The sequence below is a fragment of the Hemibagrus wyckioides genome, linkage group LG24 (genome assembly GCF_019097595.1).
Source record: "Hemibagrus wyckioides isolate EC202008001 linkage group LG24, SWU_Hwy_1.0, whole genome shotgun sequence".
NCBI lineage: Eukaryota > Metazoa > Chordata > Actinopteri > Siluriformes > Bagridae > Hemibagrus > Hemibagrus wyckioides.
The window spans coordinates 15,989,614-16,016,359 of record NC_080733.1 but is presented as its reverse complement, the minus strand read 5'-3'; the positions used below and the strand labels follow the sequence as shown (position 1 = coordinate 16,016,359).

General features: G+C 37.4%; 1 protein-coding gene across 1 annotated transcript; it reads left to right on the top strand.

Annotated features, from left to right (window-relative positions):
• Window positions 1-1,955: 1,955 nt before the first annotated feature.
• On the top strand, window positions 1,956-25,235 carry gmip (GEM interacting protein). Its single transcript, XM_058378453.1, has 20 exons — window positions 1,956-2,232; window positions 8,548-8,638; window positions 11,393-11,477; window positions 11,570-11,633; window positions 12,725-12,850; window positions 14,368-14,432; window positions 14,546-14,653; window positions 15,122-15,202; window positions 15,306-15,467; window positions 16,700-16,837; window positions 17,161-17,351; window positions 19,412-19,494; window positions 19,625-19,675; window positions 20,399-20,479; window positions 20,751-20,911; window positions 22,066-22,242; window positions 22,580-22,717; window positions 22,850-23,052; window positions 24,313-24,619; window positions 24,829-25,235. Exons 1-20 carry the CDS (start codon window positions 2,157-2,159, stop codon window positions 24,838-24,840), a joined length of 2,400 nt encoding a protein of 799 aa, XP_058234436.1. The 5' UTR covers window positions 1,956-2,156; the 3' UTR covers window positions 24,841-25,235.
• Window positions 25,236-26,746: the final 1,511 nt, after the last annotated feature.

Here is a 26,746-nt window from a genome sequence, read left to right as displayed (position 1 = left end):
GAACTACTGTAGTGTTTTTGAAGCATCCCGGAACCCATGATGTCGACAGTGACAGATTAAAGATGGTAGCGAAGACCTCCGCCAGTTCAGCTGCACAAGCCTTGAGCACCCGACCCGGCACTCCATCAGGTCCGGCAGCCTTCCTGGGATTAATGTTGCGAAAACACTGTTTTACTTCATGGCTGCTCAGGACTGGGGCAGTATCGTCAGAGGAAGGGCGGTTCAGTAGTGGATCTCTGTTGCCCTTATCAAAGCGGGTATAAAAGATATTCAACTCCTCCGCTAGGGCGCCACAGTTATTAAAAGAGAGAGGAGTTGGTGGAGCTGTTAAAATGAACCTCAATGCACAGTTTATATTGGGTTTTGGCCAATTTTATGCCCCTCCTAAGTGCAGTCCTGGCAGTACTATATGCTGTCCTGTTCCCCGATTTAAATGCTATATTCCTGGCTCTGATCAACAGTTGGACCTCGTGTGTCATCCAAGGTTTCTTATTGGGAGACACATGTATCTGCTTCCAGAATGTCACACTGTCCACACAGTAATTGATGTAATTTAAAACCGATGAGGTGTATTCATCGAAAGACTCACGTGTGAGAGGTCCGTCCACCATGAACACGTCCCAGTCTGTGGAGGAGAAGCAGTCCTGGAGCCTGACAAGATCAGGCCATGATCTTATAGTCTTTACAGTGAGCCCAGCAGTTTTATTCCTTGGGGTATACCTTGGATGTAGCAGTAGTGATAAATGGTCAGACAGGCCAAGGTGGGGATAAGCCTGTGCCTTGTATGCATCTGCTACATTCGTGTATACCTGGTCCAGAGTCTTATCTTCCCTGGTTGCGCATTTCACGTTGCGATGGAATTTGTGAAAGACAGTCATATTTTTTCTAGTTGCTCTAAAATAATTGCACTTGTCTGCCAAGTATTGTAAATGTAAATATTTGTTTTATATTTTATAGAAATGTATATATTATTTAAAATGTTTTGGCAATAAACAATAAATAAATAAAATGTTTTCTTTAACATTCACTAAATGTGTATTACCCGTATTGACCTCAGCATAGCTGTGAGGATTAGTGTTGGTTCAGATCACTACAAGAGCATTAGTGAGATCAGACAGATGTTAGGATGTTGATGAAGCTTTAGTTCCTGTTCATCCCAAAGGTGTTCAGTGGGGTTGAGTCAGAGTCAGAGCTCTGTTCAGGACACTCCAGTTCTTCCACTCTAACTTTAACCTCCACACCATGTCTTGATGGAGCTCAGGGGTTTCGTGCACAGGGCCATTGTCATGCTGGAGCAGTGTTTGAGCCTCTTAGTTCAGTGAAGAGAAATCTTACTAAATACTAAAGCATGCAAACAAGTTCTAGATAATTCTCTGCTTGTAAATTTTGTGGTAACAGTTTAGGGAAGAAGCACATATGGGTGTGATCAACATTCTCTGAACTCGTTATGGTTGCGATTATTGTCAGGCAGACAGATGAGGCTAGTGAGCATGTGCAGAGTGAGTGTCACCACTGTACCTTGTTATTGATTGGAGCAAGTGATGATTGTGTAGATGAACTGACCTCTGTTACAACTCCACTCTCCTCTACCGTATATCAGACTGGAAACCACATAGACACATAAACAAATATTATAGCATGAAAAATGAAACTGCAATTCATCGTACTTAGGGAACAGACAGAATCTGAGTAAAATGAACCAAAAATAGAAGTAATGTTGTGCCCTATCCGGTTGCATATCGATTCCAGCATTAAAAGTCACACATAAACCACATCCACTTAACCATCAGTGTATTAATAACTGCTGAGGCTACGAGTGTTGCCTGTTGCACACTCAGCCCTGTATTGAACACAAGCTCAGGGTGATAGGTGTGTCTTCGAGTGACTGCAAAACACACTTCCTCTTCATGCGATGGTGAAAGCGCATTGGCCAACCTCCTGCTTTAGAGGAAGAGAAGTTCACTTAGAACAAATGTGTGAGGAGAGAAAGTGTCACATGTCTGCCTCAGGGCCTGCACAAATGTTAGCACAGATCTGAAGAGTGACCCCCGCTACTGGGTTTGGATCTCGGCTCTGTCTGGAAATCTGTCTGGGAATCCTCAGCATCTTCTGTGTAGTTGATGGAGTAATGTGGAGGTGAAGATATATACGCTCTGATGTCTGCCGGTGGTTCAGGGATGGACGACTCAATGGAGGAGACGACACGGGCCGCACCATTACGCCAACCGAAAGGTGGGTTTCATAAAGAGTTGAACTTATTATTTAATTTTCGATTAAAAAATTCGAATTTATAGTTTTCTATCTGTTTCCTTTTTATACTTTGTGTGTGTGTGTGTGTGTGTGTGTGTGCAAGCTGAACCAGTGCATGATCAGTGAAAGAACTTCCTGTCTTATTTTGCATTTTGACTTTGAGTCCAAGCTGCAGCTAAGAATAGCTCTGACAGGCAGCAACTGTTTCTACTGTTAAGACACTCCTTCAGCTCGAATATGGGAAGGGAATTAGGGTTGTTGTTTTACTTAACATTCTACATTTACATACATTAGACAAGTTAAAGCAGAAACTCACTTTTTTTTTTACACCACTTCCAGTAAAAGGAGGCCTTGCTTTATGTAAACTCTGCATTGATCTGCATGCTTTTACTTCCGTCAGATTTTCTTCAGCTGTGTTATGAAATTGACATTTTCTTTTAATTTTCATTTAATTCGACCCGATGTGTGTTTGATTTTAAGCTAATAATCCTATCTGAGAGTTTTAAATCTTAAAAGATAGACAGGAAGTGTCATAGTGGATGACAGAAAATGACCATGAGGCAGCTATTTTTGTAAAATATATATTATTAATCTATATATATATATATATATATATATAGAGAGAGAGAGAGAGAGAGAGAGAGAGAGATCTCTGAAGTCTAAAAAGATAATAAATGGACCTGGAACAAGTCCTCATTCGTATCCAAACTATAGACAGCTGACAGTTTATCAAGAAAATCGTCAACTTTCTTCTAGAGGAAATCACTTTTATAAAAACTACTTTAAAAATAAATAAATAATAAAACGGTATTTTCTCTCAACAGCACATGGCACGTTACTGACACACATTTAAAGGTTTGAAATTAAAACCCAGTGTTTCCATCATTGGGGGAATAAAAAACACAACATTTCTTTAAACAACTGGTCTCTGGTTTCGCCTTTGACCATTTCCTGTTTTTATGAATTTGCACGCATATGAAAATCCCTGTATTATTCATCACTATAATGGGAAATAAAGAGCTTTCGTTACGGAAGAGATGAAAGGTTATTGACCCCAACTGGTCAGGTAATGGATATAAAAAATTTAAAAAAATACTTAAGCATGATTATTGTTAACCACAAGCAGTGCTAAAGTATCACAGGTTTGAAAGGTGATATTTATTCAACATTTCCAGTAACAAGTGGTTGGACAAAGTAAGGTTGCATGTAAGAATCTCCTCCTGGCAGCTTGAGTAGAGAATGTAAGTCCTGACCTTATCAAGTGTCATTAAAACTATAGAAAAGGGATCAAATCAAACATTTTGGAAAAGAGAGACTGGAGAAACAAATCCCAAACTCCACTATAAAATCTGATGGTGAATCACTGATACTTTTCTTTAGAGATTTGGTATCATAAACTCCTGATAAATACCTGGTTGCCCTTGGCGAATGACCGCCTGAGCCACTGGATTTTTTGTTTTTAAAAGAAAGAGGACAGAGTTTATGCTCAGAAACATATGAATGTAAAGAAACTTTAATGCCTATACAGGAAGTCTACAGGAAGAAGCTCTGCACTGTCTGTTCTTCACGACAGCGGAAAACCTTTTTTCTCTTTTTTCTTTTTTTTGTTTTAATAAGCAATTGCAGAGTATCAAGTATGCTTTTTCCGAAGAAGGTTGGAAAAACTGTAAGATTTGACATGTAGTGAAATAAGATCAGTAGACGTCAGTGGAAGTCAGATCAAGATATCACATATTGTATGTAGTAAAAGATTAAAAGTAAAGTAAAAAGTAAAAGAAAAAAAAAGTAAAAAGTAAAAGATTACTGATTTATAGAGCGGTTCAGTGATTCTGTTGTCTGTCAGTGGAGCTTAGAGGCTGAAGAGCTGTCTGTCATCACAGAAAGTACGCGAAAAACGTTACGTAGAGTCAGAAACAGGATGCTATGTAAAGAGCAATGCAAATAAAATTGGAGTTGAATTCGTAGGTACAGTATCGAGCGACAATGCAGCGATATAATGAGGAAATCAGCTTTAAGGTGGAAGTTTGCTTATGAAATGCAGAATATTAAGGCTTTTATTTGCTCTGTGTGTGTGTGTGTGTGTGTGTGTGTCAGTCATTTCCACTTTGACCTCACTGACTTATTCACAATGAGTTCCTCAGGGAACTTTCACACACGACACGCTGACCACATCAGAAGTGAGATGTCATGAAGAAGCGCTCTCTCTCTCACACACACACACACAACAACAACAACTCAACAAAGATGAATAGCTTTTTTTTAAAAAACATTTAGACAAAAAATCCTGCTTCATTCTGCGACTCTGTTAATGAGCACTCAATGAAAAACAAGTGTTTTGTGCTCCTGCATGCAGGAGCGGTGCCTGTGCGCGCAGGATGTGGTTGACCAAAATGGAGCACAGCAACGAAAGACAGAAAGAAATTGTCAGTTTTTCTGGTGTTTATTATATCACAGGAGTTTACTGTTGAGGTTTGATGGCTTGTCTTAAGAAAATCTATTATTTATGAGTATACGATTATTTATAAAATATCAGCATGCATGCATGTTGAGAAGAAGAAGAAGAAGACGAGGACACACTTCATGTAGTGCGCTTGAGTAAGTGATGTAGACGTCGTAAAAGTTGCAGTGAAGAATAAAAAGTTTCCACTGTGCAGCTTCAGAAGCACATAACCATAACCTTGCTTACATAACCAATGACTTTTTCCAAAATGTTTGTTTCACAATATATCATGGCATTTACATACAATAAGGTGAAATAATTACATGTATAAGATACTTTTTTTAATTTAATATACTTCCAGTTTATAAATCCACATCAAATTTACACACATTTTGGGCGAAAACAAAGAAGTATTCATGAGCCCAAATAAAGAATTAAAATGTTGTGTCATTAACACAACAACAACAACCATTGTTGGTCATTGTGGCTTTAAGACGTCTGCCACAAGAAGCTATTCACTTTTTTATGCAGTGTTGTGGTTCAATATTGTCCTTTTTTTTTTTGAGAAATCGTATTTGCTGCCCCAAGGATTCCAATGAAGAACTCAATTTCAAAATCATCTATAAATTCTCAATGGAATCAAGTTAGGAGATCAGGAAGACCATGCAAGTCCTTCTTGATTTATTGTGGCTGCATGCTTGGGGTCGTGTCTTGAGATTAAATTCTCCTCTAATACGTCCATTCATGTTTCCTACAAATCCCTCAGTACCAAACAGCTCCAAGTCCTGATGCTCCCAGCACCGTGTTTCACTGTGAATACCCTTCACTTCTTTCTCCAATCCACATCCACCCATTGTCTATACCCGCTTTATTCCTAATTAGGGTTACAGGGATCTGCTGGAGCCTATCTCAGCGCACATTGGGCTAAAGGCAGGGGTACACCCTGGACAGGTCACCAGTCCATCACAGGGCCACACATATAGACAGACAACCACACATTTCTCCAAACATGATGAGCTGAATTATAGCTAAATCCTAATATTTTTTGTTTCATCTTACCAGAGAATATTGGTCCAAACATGTCCGGATTTCAGACAGAGAAGCAGAGGAGTTCAGGAACTGAGATGATTGCGGTGCAGTTCATTTCATATTGTTCTCCATGTAACTGTTCATGTTCCTGCTGCTTTCACGTCTTCCTGCAGCTCTATTCGAATGACTCCTAGCTTCTCGCTGACTTTCCTTATTGTTAATATGGGATCATATTATTGAAGCAGTTGTACTGACAGCGATGTTTAAAGATGTTTCCAATTTAAGAGTTCCACTCTTTTAAAGGTTTCCACTCAAGAGTTGATTAATAATGTTCTTGGGAACTTTACTAAGCTCCTTTACCTTCACCATGATTGTCTTGGGTTGATTGGGATGAATTTCAAGCAAAAATGTCTTTTATTTTGACTCCAGGTGCAATTTGCAGAAGATTGTTTTTATATCTTAAACCAGACCTTAGATCTAGAACTATTGATGAATTGATTATTTGTATGTAATGTTCAAGTTAAAACACATTATATGCGTAAATCTGAAGTGGAAAAAAGATATATGAGTATATGTACAGCTCCGGAAAAAATGAAGCGACCACAGCAAAATTATCAGTTTCTCAGGTTTTACTATTTATAAATATGTGTTTGAGTAAAATGAGCATTTTTGTTTTATTCTATAAACTACTGACAATATTTCTCCTAAATTCAAAATAAACATATTGTCATTTAGAGCAGAGATGCACAGTTTTCAGACCTCAAATAATGCAAAGAAAACAAGCTCATGGTCATTTTTAAACATCATAATACTAATGTTATAAATTTTAAAAAATCAATATTTAGTGGAATAACCCTGATTTTCAATCACAGCTTTTGTGAATCTTGGAATGCTCTCCACCAATCTTTCACATTGCTGTTTATGCCACTCCTGGTGCAAATATTCAAGCAGCTCAGCTCAGTTTGATGGCTTTTGACCATCCAGCTACCTCTTGATCACATTTCAGAGGTTTTCAGTGTGGATCAGGTCTAAACATTGAGCTGGCTATGACACACTTGATGTGGTGGTCCTCCATCCACACCTTGATTGACTTGGCTGTGTTACATGGATCATTATCCTGCTGGAAAAACCAATCCTCAGAGCTGGGGAACGTTGTCAGAGCAGAAGGAAGCAAGTTTTCTTTCTGGACAGCTTTGTAGGTGGCTTGATTCATGCCCATTCACAAAGACAAATGTGTCCGATCCCAGCCTTTCTGAAGCACCCCCAGATCATCACCGATCCTCCACCAAATTTTACAGTGGGTGCAAGACACTGTGTCTTGTAGACCTCTCCAGGTCTCCGTCTAACCATTAGATAAGCAGGTGTTGGGCAAAGATGACGGCCTTTCTTCAGTCCACTATTGTGCAATCCTTACAGTCTTTTGCAAAACTCAGCCTGGCTTTTCCTGCTTCTCATGATAAACGGATGCAGGGCTGTTTTTAGCTTTGTATGACATCAGCCCTGCCTCTTCAGCCTGTTTCGAACCATCGTCGTCATGTACTTCACCCCAGCTGCCATTTGCCATTCTTTTTGTGGGTTACTTGACTTCATCCTACAGCTGTTGAGTGACATTTGAATGAGTTAGTGGTCAGTGGAGAGTCATTTTTGTCCTTTGCCAGTCTTATGAACCGCTGTTTTGAAATTTTAAAGATATATATAGTTGTATATAGTTCTGTTATGCATAACAGCAGAAAATATAAAGAGTTTAAATGTTTTCAGGCAATATAACATGGTAATAAATGTTTTAAATACCTAATCGATAAAACAAGGCTTGAGCTTAATTTCAACAGTTAAAAATGAAAATTTCTTTGTAAAACATATGTACGTAAAAGAAGTTGAATGAAGAATTTGAGGTTGTACTTTACTGGAGCTCAATTAGAAAAAAAAACATTAGCAAAGATTTTGGAATTTTTTTTCCACATATGACTGTGAGTAAAATTTGTAAACATTCCATAGGTGTTTTTTTCTGGTTGGATTTTCATGCTGCCCAATTGCTCAATTCTTTTTGAATTGAAAATCTGACTATTAACTTATAACAGACATTACGCGTTACAGTAGATTAGACACAGTTTGCACAGGGTTTATTCACGTTAGATTAGAGGTGAAATCAACCTCCAATGCTGGTGTTGTTCAATGCCATCTCACTGCAGTTGTCAATGAGCTCATGTCAACCCACATCCCTTTAGCTCTCTCTCTCTCTCTTCCTGTATTCATTTAGTTTGTTCATTACAAAGCATTTAGTTCTGCTTAAGTACATTGGGTTGCATTTTGAAGAAGCCTCACTTAATGTGTTCTGTAAGGAATAAAACACTGGTGTTGTTCTATTAATAATTGTGAGGTGAGGTGAGGTGACATGATGGAATTGTATTTTATATATTTATTGAAGAATGACATCTGTACTCATTTATAGTTACTTCCTGTTTGTTCCTGTTATAACTTACAGTAAGCTCTAAACACTCGTTCCTCCATTTTTCTTTGTTTAAAAAAACATGCTGGTTGTCTTTTGCAGACAAATCACAACGCAAAAACTTCTCTGTCCTTAGGATTTTCCCTGCAAAAAAAAAGTACAGATTTGTACAGACTCCTTTCATATATGCAAAAAAAAAATCCCTATAACACACACACAAATATATATATATATTAAATTTGTCATATAATAACAGTTCTTTAATCCTTTTATTATTTTATTATTATTAATTATTATTATTTTATTATATTTATCCAATTATGTGTCATTTATTCAGACATTTTCTCTCTCTCTCTCTCTCTCTCTCTCTTGTTTTTTCCAGAAGGTGGAGCCCTCACTAGACAGCCAGCCAAACGCTACAGTGAGATTTTACGGGACTTCGATAACTTGGATCTGTCCTTAGTGAGCTGCACGTATGTAATCCTACCATCTGTTTACCTAAACATGCTCATATTGCTAACAGGAAGTTAGCATTATTGCACATTCTCAAATGGCTCGGCAGTTCAGATAGTATGGATGGTTTGGGTTCTCTGTTCTTCTTGAATTATTGGCCCTTAACCCATTTTACCTGTACACTGGTGTTCCATCAAGTCCACTGGAAATTGACCTATGGGACATTTTCAATCAGTATATTTTTACATTTTTTAATATATTATATATATTAAATATATAGTATGCATAGTATAGATATATATCTTTTTTTTATTTAATTCAATTTTTAATACAGTAGAAATTATTTTCTGGCGACATGTCTGATATAAAATGTGTCACGACTCATTATATGAGACGTGTTTTTCCCTCTGTTAAATAACCTTACACAGAATTTTAGTGGTTGAAGACAAACACCTTCAGATTTTAGCTGCATATGAACAAGCACTTGGATAATCTTAAAGAGCAGAAATGGGTTTGATATCAACATTTACTTTAAAGATAGAAACATTTTTGTAAATCCTTTTCTATGAATATATGATATGAATATATCTCCTCTAGTAGGCTAGGTAAAAGCTGAAAAACTTATAAAACACTACAAATTCCCGAGTGTCTACTTTCATATGAGCTTCATATTAACCACCACTGTAGAGTGGGACATGACAAAAACATTCAATCCTAAATATGGATGCAATAAAACAGGAGCAATTCCATGTTTTGGCCTCTGGGAAAAGAGTTTAGACTCTGAAGCCCTGGTACTGGATGCCATTTTCCAAATATTTTGAATTTATTTTTCACTTGAGGCTCTTTTCTGTTTTTACTTTCTATTACATATTATTAAAAATATCACTGTGAATCAGAAACATGTTACAACTCTGATATAAATAGGGAATAAATCTTTGCTGTTATTGAACTACAATCACCTTCAGAGTGATGTGATGTAGCAGTTGATAGTTTTCCTATAACAGCATGTCATGACGTCTCTTTTTCCTCTCATACCACAACAACGTGGTAATGACTTAACATTCCGGTATATAGTAATGATAAATGTTGTACACCTTCTCAGTGACAGGTTATTTCCTGTTCTCACATTACGTTGTAGGGCAGCTATAAACAGTCATTTCCCTCAGCTGAATCTTGATCAGGAAGTTAAGACAAAAAAGCCTTTTCATGTTACAGAGAAACCACAATGTCCTCTCTACTAAAGTCACAGCTTCAGCTCACAAGAGACAAAACTCTTCTTACAGAAACCTCACAACTGAGCCTTCAACAACAGGCTTATTGTCATGTGCATGAAGAGTGCATCTTTTAGAGGCTACATACAGTGACATTCCTGTTCTACATTGTTGTACACTTCTACACGGAATAACAGTAAAATGTAACATGCATATGCGGTCATAAAGTGACCTAGAGGTGAGAGGAGAGTCGGAGTCTGATCTCAGATCTGTCCATCTGTCAGAGTCCAGTGTAAATGGATAGAGCATTGAGATTAGATACAGCAGTGCTGATTAGAGTCCAACAACCTGATGTCCTGCCAGAACAACCTATCCTGCAACCTGCTGGTGTAAGATCAGCCACCACTGATGGTAACGATGAAAGCAGTCCATGGCTCAGATAGCTGGAGTCTCTGATGATCCTCTTCACACATCAGTTTGCGTAGATGTCCTGGAGGGAAGGAAGTTCACTTGTGGTATAACTCTCTGGTATAAATTGACTTGTACCACAGCGCTGTTAAATTGTAGTCTCGATTCTGATTGGTCAGATGGTTTCGATTCATTTCCTCTAACCGCGGCCGTGACAGTAGCGTAGCTATAAATCCTAGAATCATATTAATGCACTTAGATCTAATACTTTACTGTGTATTACTTACACAAGGTCTGTATATATGGTGCACAAAACAGATGTTAACAGCACGGACTCATTGCTATGGTTTAATGGTCTAAGATTTGTCTGAGATGTTTGTTTAACATTTGTTTAACTAAGTGTTCCTGTTTCTGAGTAAAATGAAGACAGAAAGGGAGAGAGGATGTGACTGGTTATAGCTGTCATTGATCTCAATGATAACTTCAGTAAATGTAAATGATCTAAAATGCACACAAACTGGCAAATCACTGTGGTATAAGGGGAATCTTTGGGATGTAGTGTTAGAAGAAAATAATCCATTTTTGGGCCATTTTTGTTTAATGTGGTGGTTTGTGTGACTCCGCTCACTTGATCAGAGAGACTAAGAAAAAAAAGGTTTTTTTTTCTGAGCTGGTGAGAGCTTCAAGTGTCAACATGCTTGAGGTGTGAAAGAAGCTGACGTAAATCTTAGATGTTACGCCTTCTTTGTTGGTTAAAATGTCATCCAGGAAGGAAGCTGCATGAAGAGGAATTAAATAAAAGAGAAAGAAAATATTCATATTATTTATAAATGTATTGATAAAAATAATTCTCTAAAAAATTTAATTCTGTAATCTGTAATGAAACAATTTTTTGTCATGGGCAAACTTTATATCAAGTGTTATATATAACACACATATATATATATGTTTTATATATATATATATATATATATATATATATATATATATATATATATATATATATATATATATATATATATATATATATATATATATATATATATATATATACTTAAGTATTGTATTACACAGTATTATAATTAGTAGTTAATGAACTACTTGGATGTCACCTAACACTCTGTGTGTGTGTGTGTGTGTGTGTGGTTTCTTCAGGGCTGTAGATGATCTACTCGGAGACTCTGATACTCAGACGTTCTCAGAAACAGGAGATACAATAGACACAACTGAGGATTTGTCTGTAAGGAAGATTAAACATCATGCTTGTTGTTTTTGTTGTTGTTGTTGTTGTTGATGTTTTCTTCAAATTTTGTTTTTTTTGGCTCTTGGTAGAGTGAAGATGTCGACCACACACTGGTCTGTTCTGATGGAGATGAAAGAGATGGTGGCTTGTCGGGTAAATCCTCTTCTCAGTGCTTGTTTGTGTGTGTGTGTGTGTGGGGGGTTCTGATATTGCACAGTGTTACTGATATCGTATCAACTAACTAATATATCAGCTAACGTTTACATCGTTTTTGATCTGTCACCACACTCTCACTACTTATTTAGAATTTTTTATTTCATTTTAATTTTTTTTAATTCAACAGGAAGTTTAGTGGAATATTAAATTCCTGACAGGTTCTAGATGATAAGATGGCAATAATAGGTGCTAATTGGTAGAATATGTGTTTTAGACAGTAGTAGTATTTTGTTGTCGTTATTGTTGTTATAGCATGTTGCTGTCATTTTTGTGAGGTGTGTGTGTGTGTGTGTGTGTTTGTATATAGCACAGTACCCATGTTGTGATGTGGAGCAGTATTACCACAGCACTTTAATTCCCTTCTTCAACCTTTCTTACACGCAATTAGCCTCTTCAGTTAACTAACAGGATTAGCACAGGATTAAAGCAGAAACACAGATTAAACCATAGGCAGATACAGAATATTGGGGGGGGGGTATTTCCAACACTAGAAGAAACACAGAATAGACAATAGACAATTCAAATAGAAAAAATGGCAGCTTTGTGAGTAAATAAACCAATTAGTCTATGTAATAAAATGAGGCATAATTACATAATTTACAGAAGAACTGCATCTAAAAGTCTAAATGTGTAACGTGTTTAATAATAGTACCAAAGGAATCGAAATAGAAAGGAAGGGGGCGGAGTTATCATTTCTCTGTAATCAGCCACTGAGCCAATGCCACATTTAGACGGATTAGCAAGTACACTTACACACCAGATCACACATGGACATGAGCATCGACAGCTATGAACTGTGAGAGAAAAAAGTCAACACCTCCAAGCTCTCTACCTTTCAGATTTTCTAAGAACTTTATTATTTGATGCCTCTTATGATGCACCTAGACTATACACTGGATACTGGCAGATTTTTTGCATCAGTAGGCAGCAGGAGGTGCACCGGTGGTGTGTTCTGAGGGTGTTTGGGGTGTGTTAGTGTGACTCGCCTGTAACACCCTGCTCGTTGTGATGCTGATGTATTCATACAGCCCAGGAAGCTGATGTGGCCATGTGCCGCAGCGAGGGTGGAGTGGAGCTCGCCTTACAGTACGCCAAAATGTGGTGCCGCTACGCCAAAGACCTTCTCACCTGGATAGACAAGAGAATCAGTCTAGGTGAGAGTGCTTTATTTTTTTAGTCTACACAGACCATCGCCTTTACCTTGCTTTATCTCTGCGCTCTGTTATTTCCGTTCACTTTAACCTTTGTCTCACTTCACCTCTGTTTACTTTTAGAGCTTACTCTACATACATTTTCTCTACTGGGTGTAAAGAATAACACGCTCATTGTGATGCTGCTATCAGAAAATGATCATGAATCATGAGAGTGTCTTGTGTTGCTTGACCTGAAGTTTATTTATTTTCAATTAAAGACACGACCTGTTGTGTTTTATTACTTAGACACTACAGCAATGTGCATTGTTAAACGTCAGAAACAATCACGTATTAGAGAGCAGATTTAAACCAATCAGATTTGAGAGTTCAAATAACATTATGTTATATTATGTAAAATAAAAATAAAGTATAAAATTCTGGCATGACTTCAAGCAGATTAGGATTACATATAGAAAATAATTTATAGTCAAGTTTTGGATTGTTCTGATTGGTCGATGAAGTGCTCAGGCTGGATGAGGAGATGAGAGTAAATATAGCAGCTTTTCACTGAGAAGGGATTATAATAGAGATTACAAGGTCCTTTAGGGAGGCTATTGGACAGAAAAGGACAACTGGGGTTACATCATATGGATATTTAGATTAAAAAACACTTCAGTGAGTGGGTTGATAAGTAGGTAGAGTTGCTGCCTCACAGCTACAAGATCTAGGGTCTGATCTTGTCTTTCGGTTACACACTCTTGGCATTCACATCAGGTTCCTGTGGGTTTCTTCCTAGAGTCAGAAAAAGGTAGGTGAAGTGTAAATTGCCTGTAGGTGTGTGAACGGTGCGAAACATCGCAGCTTCAGCCATTAATCCTGTCGACAGAATGGAAATCCACTTATGGGACTTTTTCAATGTAAACAACTTAATTAGTTTATCACCGCAAGCCTGATATAAAATGAGTCAGTACTTTCGGTGTGAGACATGTATTTTTACCCTCTGTTGGTTAACCTATAACTATAGTGGTTGAAGATAATGCCTTCAAATTTGTTTATGAATAAGCACTTGGATCATCTCAGAGGGCAGAAATGGGTTTGACATCAACGTTTATTTTGAAGAAACAAACACAACTAACCGTTTTTGTTTTTTGGAACTTTTCTATGAATATATCGCCACTAGTCGGCTAGGTAAAAACAGAAATACTTATGAACTAAAAACTACTTCTTAAAGCTCTGAGTGTCTACTTTCATATGAGCTTCATATTAATCACCACTGTGGAGTGGGACATGACAAAGACATTCAATGCTGAACCTAGACACGATAAAACAGGAGAAAATTCCATTTTTTGGCCTCTGAGAAAAAAGAGGAAACTGAAACAGATCATCATACGCACACCACGGACATTCTGCTACATATATTTTCCTTGCACATCTTTCTTTCATCTTTAACACTGAAGGTGAAGTTGAAATGAAATGAAGTTTCTCTCTGCAGGTCGTGTGATCTATGTGTTAATGGTCTGATTTTGATTTCTAAACAGAGCAAGAATTTGCCAAGAATATCATGAAGGCAGCGGAAACAACAAAGTCCTGTATTGCTCAGCAGGTGTGTGTGTGTGTGTGTGGATATGCTTCACAGAATATACAGAAGAGTTTAATCGTCATTAGTAAAGACTGTTTCTTTTCTTTCTGTGTGTCTGTGTGTGTGTGTGTGTGTAGGACCTGATGCCACTGCAGTCTATCTACAGCATGGCTCTGGAGCAGGACATGAAGAGCAGCTCATCAGCCAAACACACCACTGAGCTTCTCAATCAACGCTGCTACCATGTACTCACAGCTCTTTAACTAGTACTGTTCAATAGTACTGTTACTATCTGATCAACTAGCAGCAGCTAGTTATCTATAGTGTATATATTCAGGGAAATATATTTAGTGGCTTTGTATGGAATTGTTATGGGAATGTTATGGGAAAATAATTCATTACTACCTCGAGTTTGTTTTCCTATAACTGCTTGCCCGACATGCACCTGTTTAATTTAAAACACTGACAATAGAAATGTGTGCAAAAAGTATCTTTGCTTAGTATCGGATATTTTAGGATGAACAATGAAAATATCAAGATTTTAAGGAACCTTTATAACACATACATAAGCACATAAATATCCTAGGCATTATAACGGGTTTTATGTGAAACTTATGTCGAAACCTGTGATGTGACTTAAAGTAGCATAAAAGTAGCATTGGATATGGATCTAATATGAAGGAGAGATTCATTCATTTTGTGTTTTCTTTAAGGCTTTGTCTGCCAAGAGGAATGAGATTGACAAGTGGCGTCGGGAGTTTAAAGAGCAGTGGATCAGAGAGCAGAAGAGAATGGTTTGTAGTACTCCTTACTAGTGCCTTACTACATCCAAGCATACTGCCCATCTCCTCATGTTAATATGAGTGTCCTGTGTGTGTGTGTGTGTGTGTGATGTAGAATGATGCTGTAGTGGCACTGAAGCGAGCACGACAGCAGTACTTACAGCGATGTGAGGACCTGGAGAAAGCCAAAGCCATGACGGCCAAAGGAGTCGACGAACTCAGTGGCACAAAGACACTGGACAAAAGGAGGAAGTCTCAGGATGAGGCACAGTCCAAGGCAAAGCATCAAACACTCATGCGTTCAACACGTACAAAGCCACAAGACTAATTTAACATAATCTTGACACATCAGACTGGAAAAGTCCCTCATGCAGACCGAATGTCATACTGAGACCAAAATCTAATCAGGCTGAGGAGAAATAGAACATCTTTCAGGACTCTGTAAAAGTGTAGAGCAACTTTAAGGACTATATAGAACTATAGCACAACTTTCAGGACTATATAGAATTATAGAGCAAGTTTCAGGACTATATCAAACTATAGAGCAACATTCAAGACAATACAGAATTATAAAGCAAGTTATAGTCAGGACTCTGTAGAAGAATAGAGCAACTTTAAGGACTATATAAAAGTAAAGAGAATTAGGGAGCAACTCTTAGGACTCTGTAGAAGTATAGAGCAACTTTCAGGACTTTATAGAACTATAGAGGAACTTTCAGGACTCTATAGAACTATAGAGGAACTTTCAGGACTCTATAAAACTATAGAGCAACTTTCAGGACTCTATAGAACTATAGAGGAACTTTCAGGACTCTATAGGACTATAGAGCAACTTTCAGGACTATATCAAACTGTAGAGCAATATTCAAGACAATACAGAATTATAAAGCAAGTTTCAGGACTCTGTAGAAGAATAGAGCAACTTTATGGAACTAAATGGCAACTTTCAGGACTCTGTAAAAGTATAGAGAATTAGGGAGCAACTTTCAGGACTCTCTAGAAGTATAGAGCAACTTTCAGGACTCTATAGAACTATAAAGCAACTTTCAGGACTATATCAAACTGTAGAGCAACATTCAAGACAATACAGAATTATAGGACTATATAGAATTATATGATAACTTTCAAGACTATATAGAATTAAGGAGCAACTTTCAGGACCAAATAGAATTTAAGAGCAACTTTCAGGACTATATAGAGTTATAAAGCAACTTTCAAGACTATATTAAACTATAGAGCAACTTTCAGGACTATATAGAACTATAGAGCAACATTCAAGACAATATAGAAATATAGAGCAACTTCCAGGACAATATAGAACTATAGAGCAATAGAAACTCTGTCCTGGAGGTTCTGTGGTTATAATGGGTTTGTTTTTTAAGAAAATGCTGCATTAACAAACCTGACCCAGTCACCAGCTTGAGTCATGATGAGATATGTATGTAAATGTACGTAAATCACAATACACTTAATTTTCTGTATTTCCTTAACTTTATCTTCTGATGGTAGGTTTCGGAGGCTGAGGTGTTATACAGGCAGTGTGTGAACGACGCGAAGGCTCATCAGGACGAGCTGGAGAAAGTGAAGGAGAGGATCATCGTTCACACCCGCAAGCTCATCTCCCAAGGAGACTTTGTGCTTAAAGAGGTACAACTCGACTCGAGAGCCTGTGATACACGCAGTAACCTTACACGTGTAACACGTGTAACCCATGAGATTTCTGATTGTTAACATTGTGTTCAGTTGTTGCTTTGTCCAATACTACTTAATTCCAATAATACTTAATTCTCACTCACACAAAACAAAACAGTAAAAAAGCATATTGTAAAGAGATAAAGAGGTTTCTTTCCTTTTTCTGTAATATGATATAAGACCCCTATATTATAGAAGATAAAGATTTCTGTTAGAAGAAATAAAGATGATTAGTATTTGAAATGAGTCTCTAACAAGGCCATGGTCTCTCCACACAGGTGACGGTGAACATGTTCTTCTACCAGAGACAGCAGATAGAGCCCATCCCTTTAGGCTACCAAAACCTGGAGCTGACCTGCCGACCGTGCGAGCCCGGAGAACCCTACCTGCTCTACATCTCCAGGAAGTGTGGACCTGAGCAGCCACTTCAGACATTCAACTTCCAGGAGTTCATCCCTCAGAACAAGAGGTGAGCAGAGGAAATATTCAGCTCTTTTTGGTGATGCTTTTCAGCATGTGATCTGGAGTAAAGCTGAATGCCATTAGGTGAAGGAAAACGTTTTTTTTTTTTCAAGCAGTTTGTTATTCAGTATTAGAAATATGCTGCTTAAAGAAAACCTTAAAATCAAAACTGACCATTTTTATTTGTTATGATTAGCAAGTAATGATATAAAACAATGAAATAAAAAGGTATTTTTGTATTATTTGTAATAAAATGATATATAATATTATAAGCCATTAAACCTATTTCTCTTCATAATTTCTCATTCCAAGCTTAACATTGTCTTGTTATATTGATAATTTATTTTTTTAATGACCTAAATATTAGGACAGCTTTAACTCAGGAAGCGTGAAGCATCTGGGAAACTCTGTAAAGCTCTGTGATTGATACAAAGCGCTGACACTGGAGACTCCTTCCATACATGTTAAATCTCCTAACAGAAAAATGTCACTGCATCAACAATGATATATTTTTCTTCGTTAAAGATTAAACCAGGGTTTAGGGATGTACAGTGTGAAACGTCAGAATGTGAAGAGGATTAATTGTTAACCCCGGGTAAACTAGAACCCGGGAGAACAATTTGAAGCATTGTGTTTTTAACTGCATTTATTATTTATTATCTGTTGTACAAGCTCCTCTGTATGAGCTGTTATCATAGAATCCGTAACGTATTAGGAGGAGTGCATTAATATAATTGTGATGTTTGAGCTGTTCAGTTAAACAAAATTAATGATTTGAGAATTCAGAGGTGTAACAATAATAAAAACTATCCTTCATGCTTGAGTGGCACTGGCCTATGGTTGTAGAAACAGCAGAGTATCCAGGACTGTCAGGAACCACTGGGACAGTTCCCTGCCAGATAACTGGAGGGGGTGCTGGCAGGTGAATCGTCGAAAACTGCTTTGTTGTGTGTACTTCCCATGTATTTTGTGCCACTCCCCTCACATTGTTCTCCCTTCCCGCCTTGTCACTTGTTCCCCATTTATCTTGATGTTCTGCTCTATATAGATGAGCCCTTGTGTACCTGTTGGCGTTTGTTATGCCTGTATGTACGTTGGCCTGGCCGTTCACCAGGATGTTTATTTGTTTATTTATTGTGTTAGTCTTGTCTTACCCCCGTTAATAAAGCAGTACTTATTTGATCCGGCGCATGGGTCTGATTTCCATGGCATGCGGGCACACACGGTTCCCACAGAGAACAGGTTTCGAGCCCCATGGGGTGCAGGGCACCCGGACGTTACACAATCACTGACCGCTTTTGAAGACCTAGCGGGATCATCCAGTGAGTTCCTGTCCACTGCAAGAATTTGTAGTGTGCTTGTGAGGGGCCCTGAGCTACCGGTGGATGACATCTGACCACCTGCATTGGATCCATGTCGTTTCAAGCAGGTGGAATTCATTTCCCTGTTTCCCCAGGGAGGTGCCTCCACTGCTGTCCCAGTCAATGATACCACTCCATGATAAAGTTCCATGGAGGACGCCACTCGACACCTTGTTTGGTGGAGGGCACTCCCTTTTTATCGGACCCTGTGGAAGCGTGGTTCCAACCATCCTGACCGCCAGGGACGCCGCTCGATGATGAGATTGCATGGAAGACGTAGTGTGGCAGCGTGGTTGAAAGATGCTTCCCGGCCCTTCTGACTGTGTCGGATGTCACGTTGTTCTTAGGGCCTGGGGCATTGATGTGGACTGGGTTCACGGACTACAGTTTCCCTTGCATCTCTTGTCTATGTTGGACTACATCTCCCGCTCACCGCTGGGGCTCTCCCTCAGTTAAGCCAGAGGCACATCAGGAGCCATGCCTTAGAGGGGGGATTATGTCAGGAACCACTGGGACAGTTCTCTGCCAGACCACTGGAGGGGGTTCTGGCATGTGAATCGTTGAAACCTTCTTTGTTGTTTGTACTTCCCATGTATTTTGTGCCATGCCCTCCCTATTTTTCTGCCTTCCCACCTTGTCACCTTGATGTTCTGCCCTATATATGGGACGCTAATCCAAACCTGATTCTGATGTTTCATTTATACAGAACTCGTAAAGTGAGTAACGCCCTGACGCCGCTGCAGGACTCCTCTCCTTTACACGAGGACATGAAGCGCTACAGTGATGGAAGTACGTCCAAGTTGCTTACTGCTGCTTTAATGTTTTTTTTTTTGTTTTTTTTACATATTATGGTGCTTGAGAAAATAGAAAAGTTACTGATGGAATTAAAATCTTGGTGTAAAATGTTTTCAATGAACAGAACGTGACAGCGACAGCATTGGAGGAAGTCTGGAGTCTCTGTCCAGTCCAGGTGAGAATTTCATCACATTTCACTTTTCAAAAAACATAAATCCTTCTCAGAGGAATGCGTGATCTGTAGCTATCACACATTAGATAAAGCAAACACGAGAAGCCTCTGTGTGTGTGTGTGTGTGTGTGTGTGTGTGTGTGTGCGTAATTGTGTGGAAATAATTATATACATAATTATTATGACAAAATTCAATTCTTATGTCCCATATATATAAAGATCATTTATTTGTTTACTTTATTGTTTGATCGTTTATGTATAAAATAAATTAATAAATAAATAATAGATAGATAGATAAATCATTTAAAAATGGAATTATTATTATTATTATTATTATTATTATTATTATTATTATTATTATTATTATTATTATATGTGAATAATTTATTTATATTTATTCAGTATTCACAAACACATTGCTTTAAATAGACACGTTTCAGTGGTGCTGTTTTTATTAGATGAAATTATATATAGAAATATTTTAATGTTCTGTTTAAAAATACTTGATTTTGTCATCTCTACATATTTAGATAATCTATAATTAATCTATAATTATATCTATATCTATAATTAAAGATAATCCATCTTGTATTCGCCTGTTACTGATTGCATTATATAACCTGTCAATTATTACACTCTGTTAAATATCATAAATACATTTTTATTTTTTTATTTATTATTAATATTATTTTATTTGTTTATTTTCTGACTGAATTTGTCCTGAAGCCCATAAACTGCTGAAAGCTCCGTCTACTGGAACAGTGTCCTCTGATGACCTGGACGAGAGAGAACTGAACGCTGAAACTGGTGAGACACCCACACACACACATACACACACACATACATACATACACACACACACACACACACACACACACACACACACACACATACACAGAGACACAGACGCATACACACACACACATGTATATATATATATATGTATATATATATGTATATATATATACACACTCATACACACAACCACACCCTGAAGCACATCACACACACACACACACACACACTGTACACACAGCTGTAGCAGACCTGATAAAGCGTTTCCTCTTTCTCCACACAGAGAGCTCCGATCCTCTAAATGACAGTAACGGCACCTACTCTAAAGTGCGCACCACGTCCCGAGCTGCTCTCACTCACCGCCTGAAGAAAACAAAGAGCAAAATGCAAAAGTGCAAACTGTGTGATAACTTCATCCTGGTCAGCGGCATCGAATGTGAGGAGGTGAGACAGGAGGAGCGACAGCACAGGACTGACCTGCAGAAATAAATCTTATTATTTATTTATTATTTCATTATTATTTTATTTAATCTTGTTAATTTATTATTTCTTTTTTAAATTCATTTTAATTTTTATTTTTATATAGTTTTGCTTATTTATTTATCTGTCAGTTTAAGCGATATGTCAGACTTTTCTATTTTTTAGTTTTCAGGGTTTTTTTAAAATGTATTATTAGTATATTATTTCATTTAATTTCACATGATTGTTTTAGTTTTTAAGTCATATAATGCTGAACATTTCTGTGTATGTCATGCAGACAGATACAGGTAGACATTTGTAGGAAAGCTAGATCCATTAAACATTGAAAGAACCCATGAAAACCTATTTCTAAGAGCATTAATAGGCAACATCACGTTATTTATTTTTTTTTAATTCACGTTGAACAGATGTGAGGAATCATTTTTCCCCATAAATGTAGCTCATTGCAATATACAGTGGGGTCCAAAAGTCTGAGAGCTTTCAGTGGAAATGTGTTGATTTTGAATTCATTTCTAATATAATACAAATTGTTTATTGCAAATTATACTTCTGATATGTTACATGGACATGTGCAATTTGTGTAAATTCTGATGATTTAATATCAAATATCATGTCCATCAGCATGTTGTCTGAAAATGTGCACACTTCAATAGGAATAACATTAAGCAAAAATTTGATTTTTTTTTTATTTACATGATCAGTATCACAAATTTTATTACATTTAATCCTTACATTAGAAATAGCACAGAATCTTGATTTTTTTTAAAAGCCTTTTTTTAATAACTAAATATTTTTGTAACATTTAATTTTCTTTAAAAAAAAAAGAGAGATAATCTTTTAATTTAATATTTAAATGAAAAAAAAACTGTTTTGAATTTTCATTGTGGTCTCAGCCAATTATTGTAATGTGAAATTGTGCCATTAATTAGTATTATTATTATCACTATTATTATTATTATTATTATTATTATTATTATTATTATTATTATTATTATTATTATTACTATTATTATTATTATTATTACCTATTTTGACATTACAAGTTCTCTTGGGTCTGTGTGGGACTCACATGCGCTCTCTCTCTCTCTCTCTCCCATTCTCTCTCTCTCTGCCCTCAGTGTGGCCTCATGGTTCACAGGAAGTGTCTGGATTTGTGCCAAATTGAGTGTGAGCGCAGGAGGGGGGTTCTCTTCGGGGTGGAGTTCTCCATGTTGCCCAGAGATCAACCGCAGGACATTCCCTTCATAGTCCAGCGCTGTACCGAGGAGCTCGAGAGCCGAGCCCTCACCGTGCAGGTTCGGAAATCAAAGCTTGGAATTATTTCATTTTCCTATTTAACCTTCACACCTTTGAGGACAAAAACCTGGACACCTGCATGAAGGCTTGGGCTACTTCTCAATCAGCTCCCTAACTCACTAGATCGTGAATGAGCACATGTAGATGATTTCCTCCTCAGTCTCTGTTCATATCAAATATTTCAGTTTTATATGTCATAATATTGTGTTAGATCAATCACACATGTTTCTCTCACGGTACTTCAGGCAGGATCATACACTTGATAGTGGATTTTTTTTATTCATTAAACACTTAAAATTCTCTCTCTCTCTCTCTCTCTCTCTCTCCTTCTTTCAGGGAGTTTATCGTGTAAGTGGATCTAAGCCCAGAATCCTGAAGCTGTGTCATGCTTTTGAGACCCAGAAAGACCAGGTTGACCTTTCGGACCTCTCACCTCACGACATCACTTCCGTTCTCAAGCTCTTTTTCAAAGACGTAAGTCCTGCATGTTTTTAATCATTAACCTTTGCTTCGCTCACTAAGAAAAACATTTCAGTTATCAGAAAAAATAACAGTTACAAAGTAACAGGGAAAATATCGTGCTTATCACCTCGCTCTCTTCTGTAGCTCCCTGAACCGTTACTGACCTTCGACCTTTACAACGATTTCATCAACACTGGAAAAGAAATCCAGCGCCTCACCGAGAAAGACCATTCAGCTGAGAGTGCTCAGATCAGTGAGAGCATCGTGAGCAGTCTGAAGCAGGTTCTAGCGCGACTTCCTCCCTGTAATTACAGCACACTGCAGTTTATGATGGCTCACCTGTACAGGTAACACACTTAACACACTCGTATGTTAGCATGCATATTTATCATTATATATAACGAGTTATTCATAAATAATAAGTAATAATTAATGCTTAATAATTAATAATAAGTTATCATTTTTTCTTTACAAGATACAAGATTACAGTATATTATTTGAAATTTTTCTATGAATTTATTGGCCCTAGTAGGCATGGGGAAAAATAGATATACTTATGGAACACTACAAATTTGTGGAACATGAGAACAATATTCAGTAGTGAACATGAACACAACAAAACTGGATTTTAAAGTAAAATATTAAGATAGAGGTGATATTTTGGAGATGGGGGAGTGAATCCCAGCGTTTTGTAGTGATGACGATGACAAATGAGCCATAATAATAATAATAATAATAATAATAATAAAGTGAAATAGTTCTTGTTGATAGTAAAAAAAAAAATGCAATAAAAATATTTTTTATTTATATTTAAAGTCTCTTAAAAAAATGAGATGGTGTTTTACTTCAGAATAATTAATGATTAATAATTAATTCATTTAAAAAAAATACATGATTTAAGTTTCTTTTTGGAATTGGATTTTTAAAACATTGTGTGCTTTTGACAGATTTGGCAACCCTGCTAATAAGACACACCCCAAATATTTCAGTATGCAAATGTAGATCTTCATTCCTGGTTTAGATCTTACTTTGACACACAGATAAAATTAATCAGAGGTGTCCGATAAGGCTCTAATTTTTTACACCCTACTTTGTTATTTTCACTTTTCATGTGCAGCCATAATGCAATGGAGATCATGTAGAGATTAAACAGCACATCCTGGTGTCCCACAAGGCTCTGGTCTAAAGCCGCTTGCTCTTTATATCCAGCATCATATAGTGTATGATGATACACGATTATACCGATCTCACACTTCAGAAGCTTGTGTCATAGCTGTGAAAAGTCAGAGAAATAGAAACTTCATGATTAAACAGAAGTATTAATATAGAACGTTGCACACTGTAATTTGTTCTTCAGTTTAATTTTAAATAAGATATAAATATATAAATATATATTGATATATACTGATAGATGTAGTTATCTATTCTAAAAAAAATAATGGAAATGAAAATTATTATAAATAAATATAATATAAAACACTAGTAGTGCTATTAAAATAATTATATTATTACTGTGTGTGTGTGTGTGTGTGTGTGTGTGTGTGAGAGAGAGATATTGATTACCGCTCATCCATCACAGCTCATTCTTGCTTCACCTTCTTTCTCAGGATATCCGAGTGTGAGGAGAATAAGATGTCTCCTGGGAACCTGGGCATCGTGTTTGGCCCCACTCTCCTGCGCCCCCTGGTGTCAGGTGACGTGTCCATGATCGCCCTTTTGGAAAGCAGCTACCAGGCTCTGCTGGTAGAGTTCATGATCTCACACTATGACCAGATCTTTGGCCTTGCTCCGAAGACGTGCACACCTCAAAAACCTGCACACACCAACCCGGACCCGGACACGGACACGGACACGGAGCGGGACACTGCAAACGAGTGTGGAGGCTTGACCAGAGACCGGCCGCAGTCTCTCGAGGTAGGAAATGTCACGGGCTGGAGCTGAAGTCTCACTAAAAATCAGCAGTGTGGAGAGAAAGCATGGGTTCTCTGTTGTGGTTCTGTGTGGAACCCAGGCTGCATAATTATTTCTGATCAAATATTGATATGCCTGATAGAAATATTCCTGAAGCACATATTATTCTCTTCATTTAATTCTCTCCGTCTCTCTTTCTCTCTTTGTGTCAGTCGTGGCTTTGAGGGACACCAGCCGCTCTGAGGGTGCGCTTATCGACCTGAGTCGTGAGGCAACCTAGACAGTGTACTCCATCGAGAGAGCAGCAAGGAAAAACATGGAGCTACAAATCAGCAAAATTCTGGGAGGTTGTGTGAAACTTCCAGCAGTGGCCATGCCACGCCCCTCAAGCCTGTCAGTCCTTAACCAGACATTGCCATTAGGACAGAAATGATGGGGGCCACCTGGTTTATGAGAGTGGTACAGTCCACAGGACAGTGACCCGATGGATCAGCAGACACAGGACTGTTTTGTCCAGACTGAAGCTGAGATGACGCAGTTCAAGGAAAGATGAACACGTTTGTTTTGTATGAAACAAGCAGCCAAAAGAAAATAAAGGTTCTATGGTTCTTCAAAGGTTCCTCTGGGTTTCTAAAAGGCTTCCTCAGGGGTTCATTAAAGGTTCCTCATGGGTTCCTCAAGGGTTCCTCAAGAGCTCCTTGGATAATGCTGGGTTAATAGCTTCTGAAATGGTTCTACAGGGAAACACTGAAGGTTACACTTCACCATTTAACAACGTTTAAGATATATAAGTGCATAATTATATGATTTCTTTTAACACAATATGGAATGGCTGCCTTTAAATTATTTTGCATGTTCGTTTTCACATCATATCGAACCCTGCGTTAAGTTTATTCCAGCAGTATTAGCTTCTTGATATAACTTTTGCAGCGACGTGATTCAATACTGACCCTCGCTCATTCATTTAGGAGATTTTCATCTATTCATTCATCTATTTTCATTTATTTTCATCTAGGAGATTTGCATATTGTATAATAATTGTTCTGTCTTGTATATTTGATTTTTTTTTCCCCAGTGGAATCTAAATATATTTTTTGTACAAAACTGTCATTTTTGTACAATTCTCCAGCGATTCCAGAGAATTTCTATGTGTTTTCCTCCGGTCTGTGTCCAGAAACATTCACTTTTACGTTTGTGAATGAGTGAATGTCTATGGTGTCCTGTGACACACTGGCATCCAATCTCAGCAGTATTCCGTTTTTTTCCCCATTTTTTTCTGGGATATGCTCTAGCCCCAGTGCACCCCTGACCAGGATAAAGTGCTTACTAAAGAGGCTTGAACTCAGATTTGGGAAATATCATAATAACTGAAGAATGCTTTCATGGTACAAGGTGTGTAGCAAGAAATGTAGTTTTGATTGAGACTGAAGTCACAGGTCAGTTATGACACAAGTCAGTTAGTAAAGGTCAGATGTTTTATTCAAACAATAGAGTAAATATTTATTATAAATAGTAAATAGAGTAAATATGTGTTGAATATGTACCTGACAATAAGTTAAGTATTATTAATCTCGTTTAGACCACCTTTACTTTAAACCAGTGTTGTGCCTTTTTTTATGATTCATTCACAGTGCTTGTCTTTCTTTCACATGCTTTTATGATAATGACAGCGATTTTTGAATGACCAAGTGGTTTAGAGGTTAACACGTTTGTCTCACACCTGTATGTGTGTGTGTGTGTGTGTGAGAGAGAGAGAGAGAGAGAGAGAGAGAGAGAGTGCTCATCCAGGATGTCCCCCTCTAGTGCCCTGAGTCCACTGGTATATATTGCAGGTTCTCTGCGACCCTGCAAAGGGTAAGTGCTACAAAAAATAGATGGATGGATGAATAACGATGCAAAAAGCTTGAATATCAATTAATAATGATATAAATCTGATATTTCTTCAAATCATACTTTAATATTTGTGGGGGAAAAGCACTTTTCTTGAAAAATAGAGGAAAAATTGCCCAGTGTTGTAAAAAAAAATATATATATATATATGACTTGGATATCTCTTCCACTTATATAGCAAATATAATATATCTAATAAAAGATAAATATATAAATAGAGTTATCATATATAATATAGGC

Bases quoted from the DNA above. Each gene is read 5' to 3' on its own strand.
- gmip (XM_058378453.1), top strand. From the start codon at position 2,157: ATGTCTGCCGGTGGTTCAGGGATGGACGACTCAATGGAGGAGACGACA. The intron at 12,851-14,367 runs GTGAGAGTGCTT...ATTTCTAAACAG, and splicing joins AGACAAGAGAATCAGTCTAG to AGCAAGAATTTGCCAAGAAT. The intron at 16,838-17,160 runs GTACAACTCGAC...CTCTCCACACAG, and splicing joins GAGACTTTGTGCTTAAAGAG to GTGACGGTGAACATGTTCTT.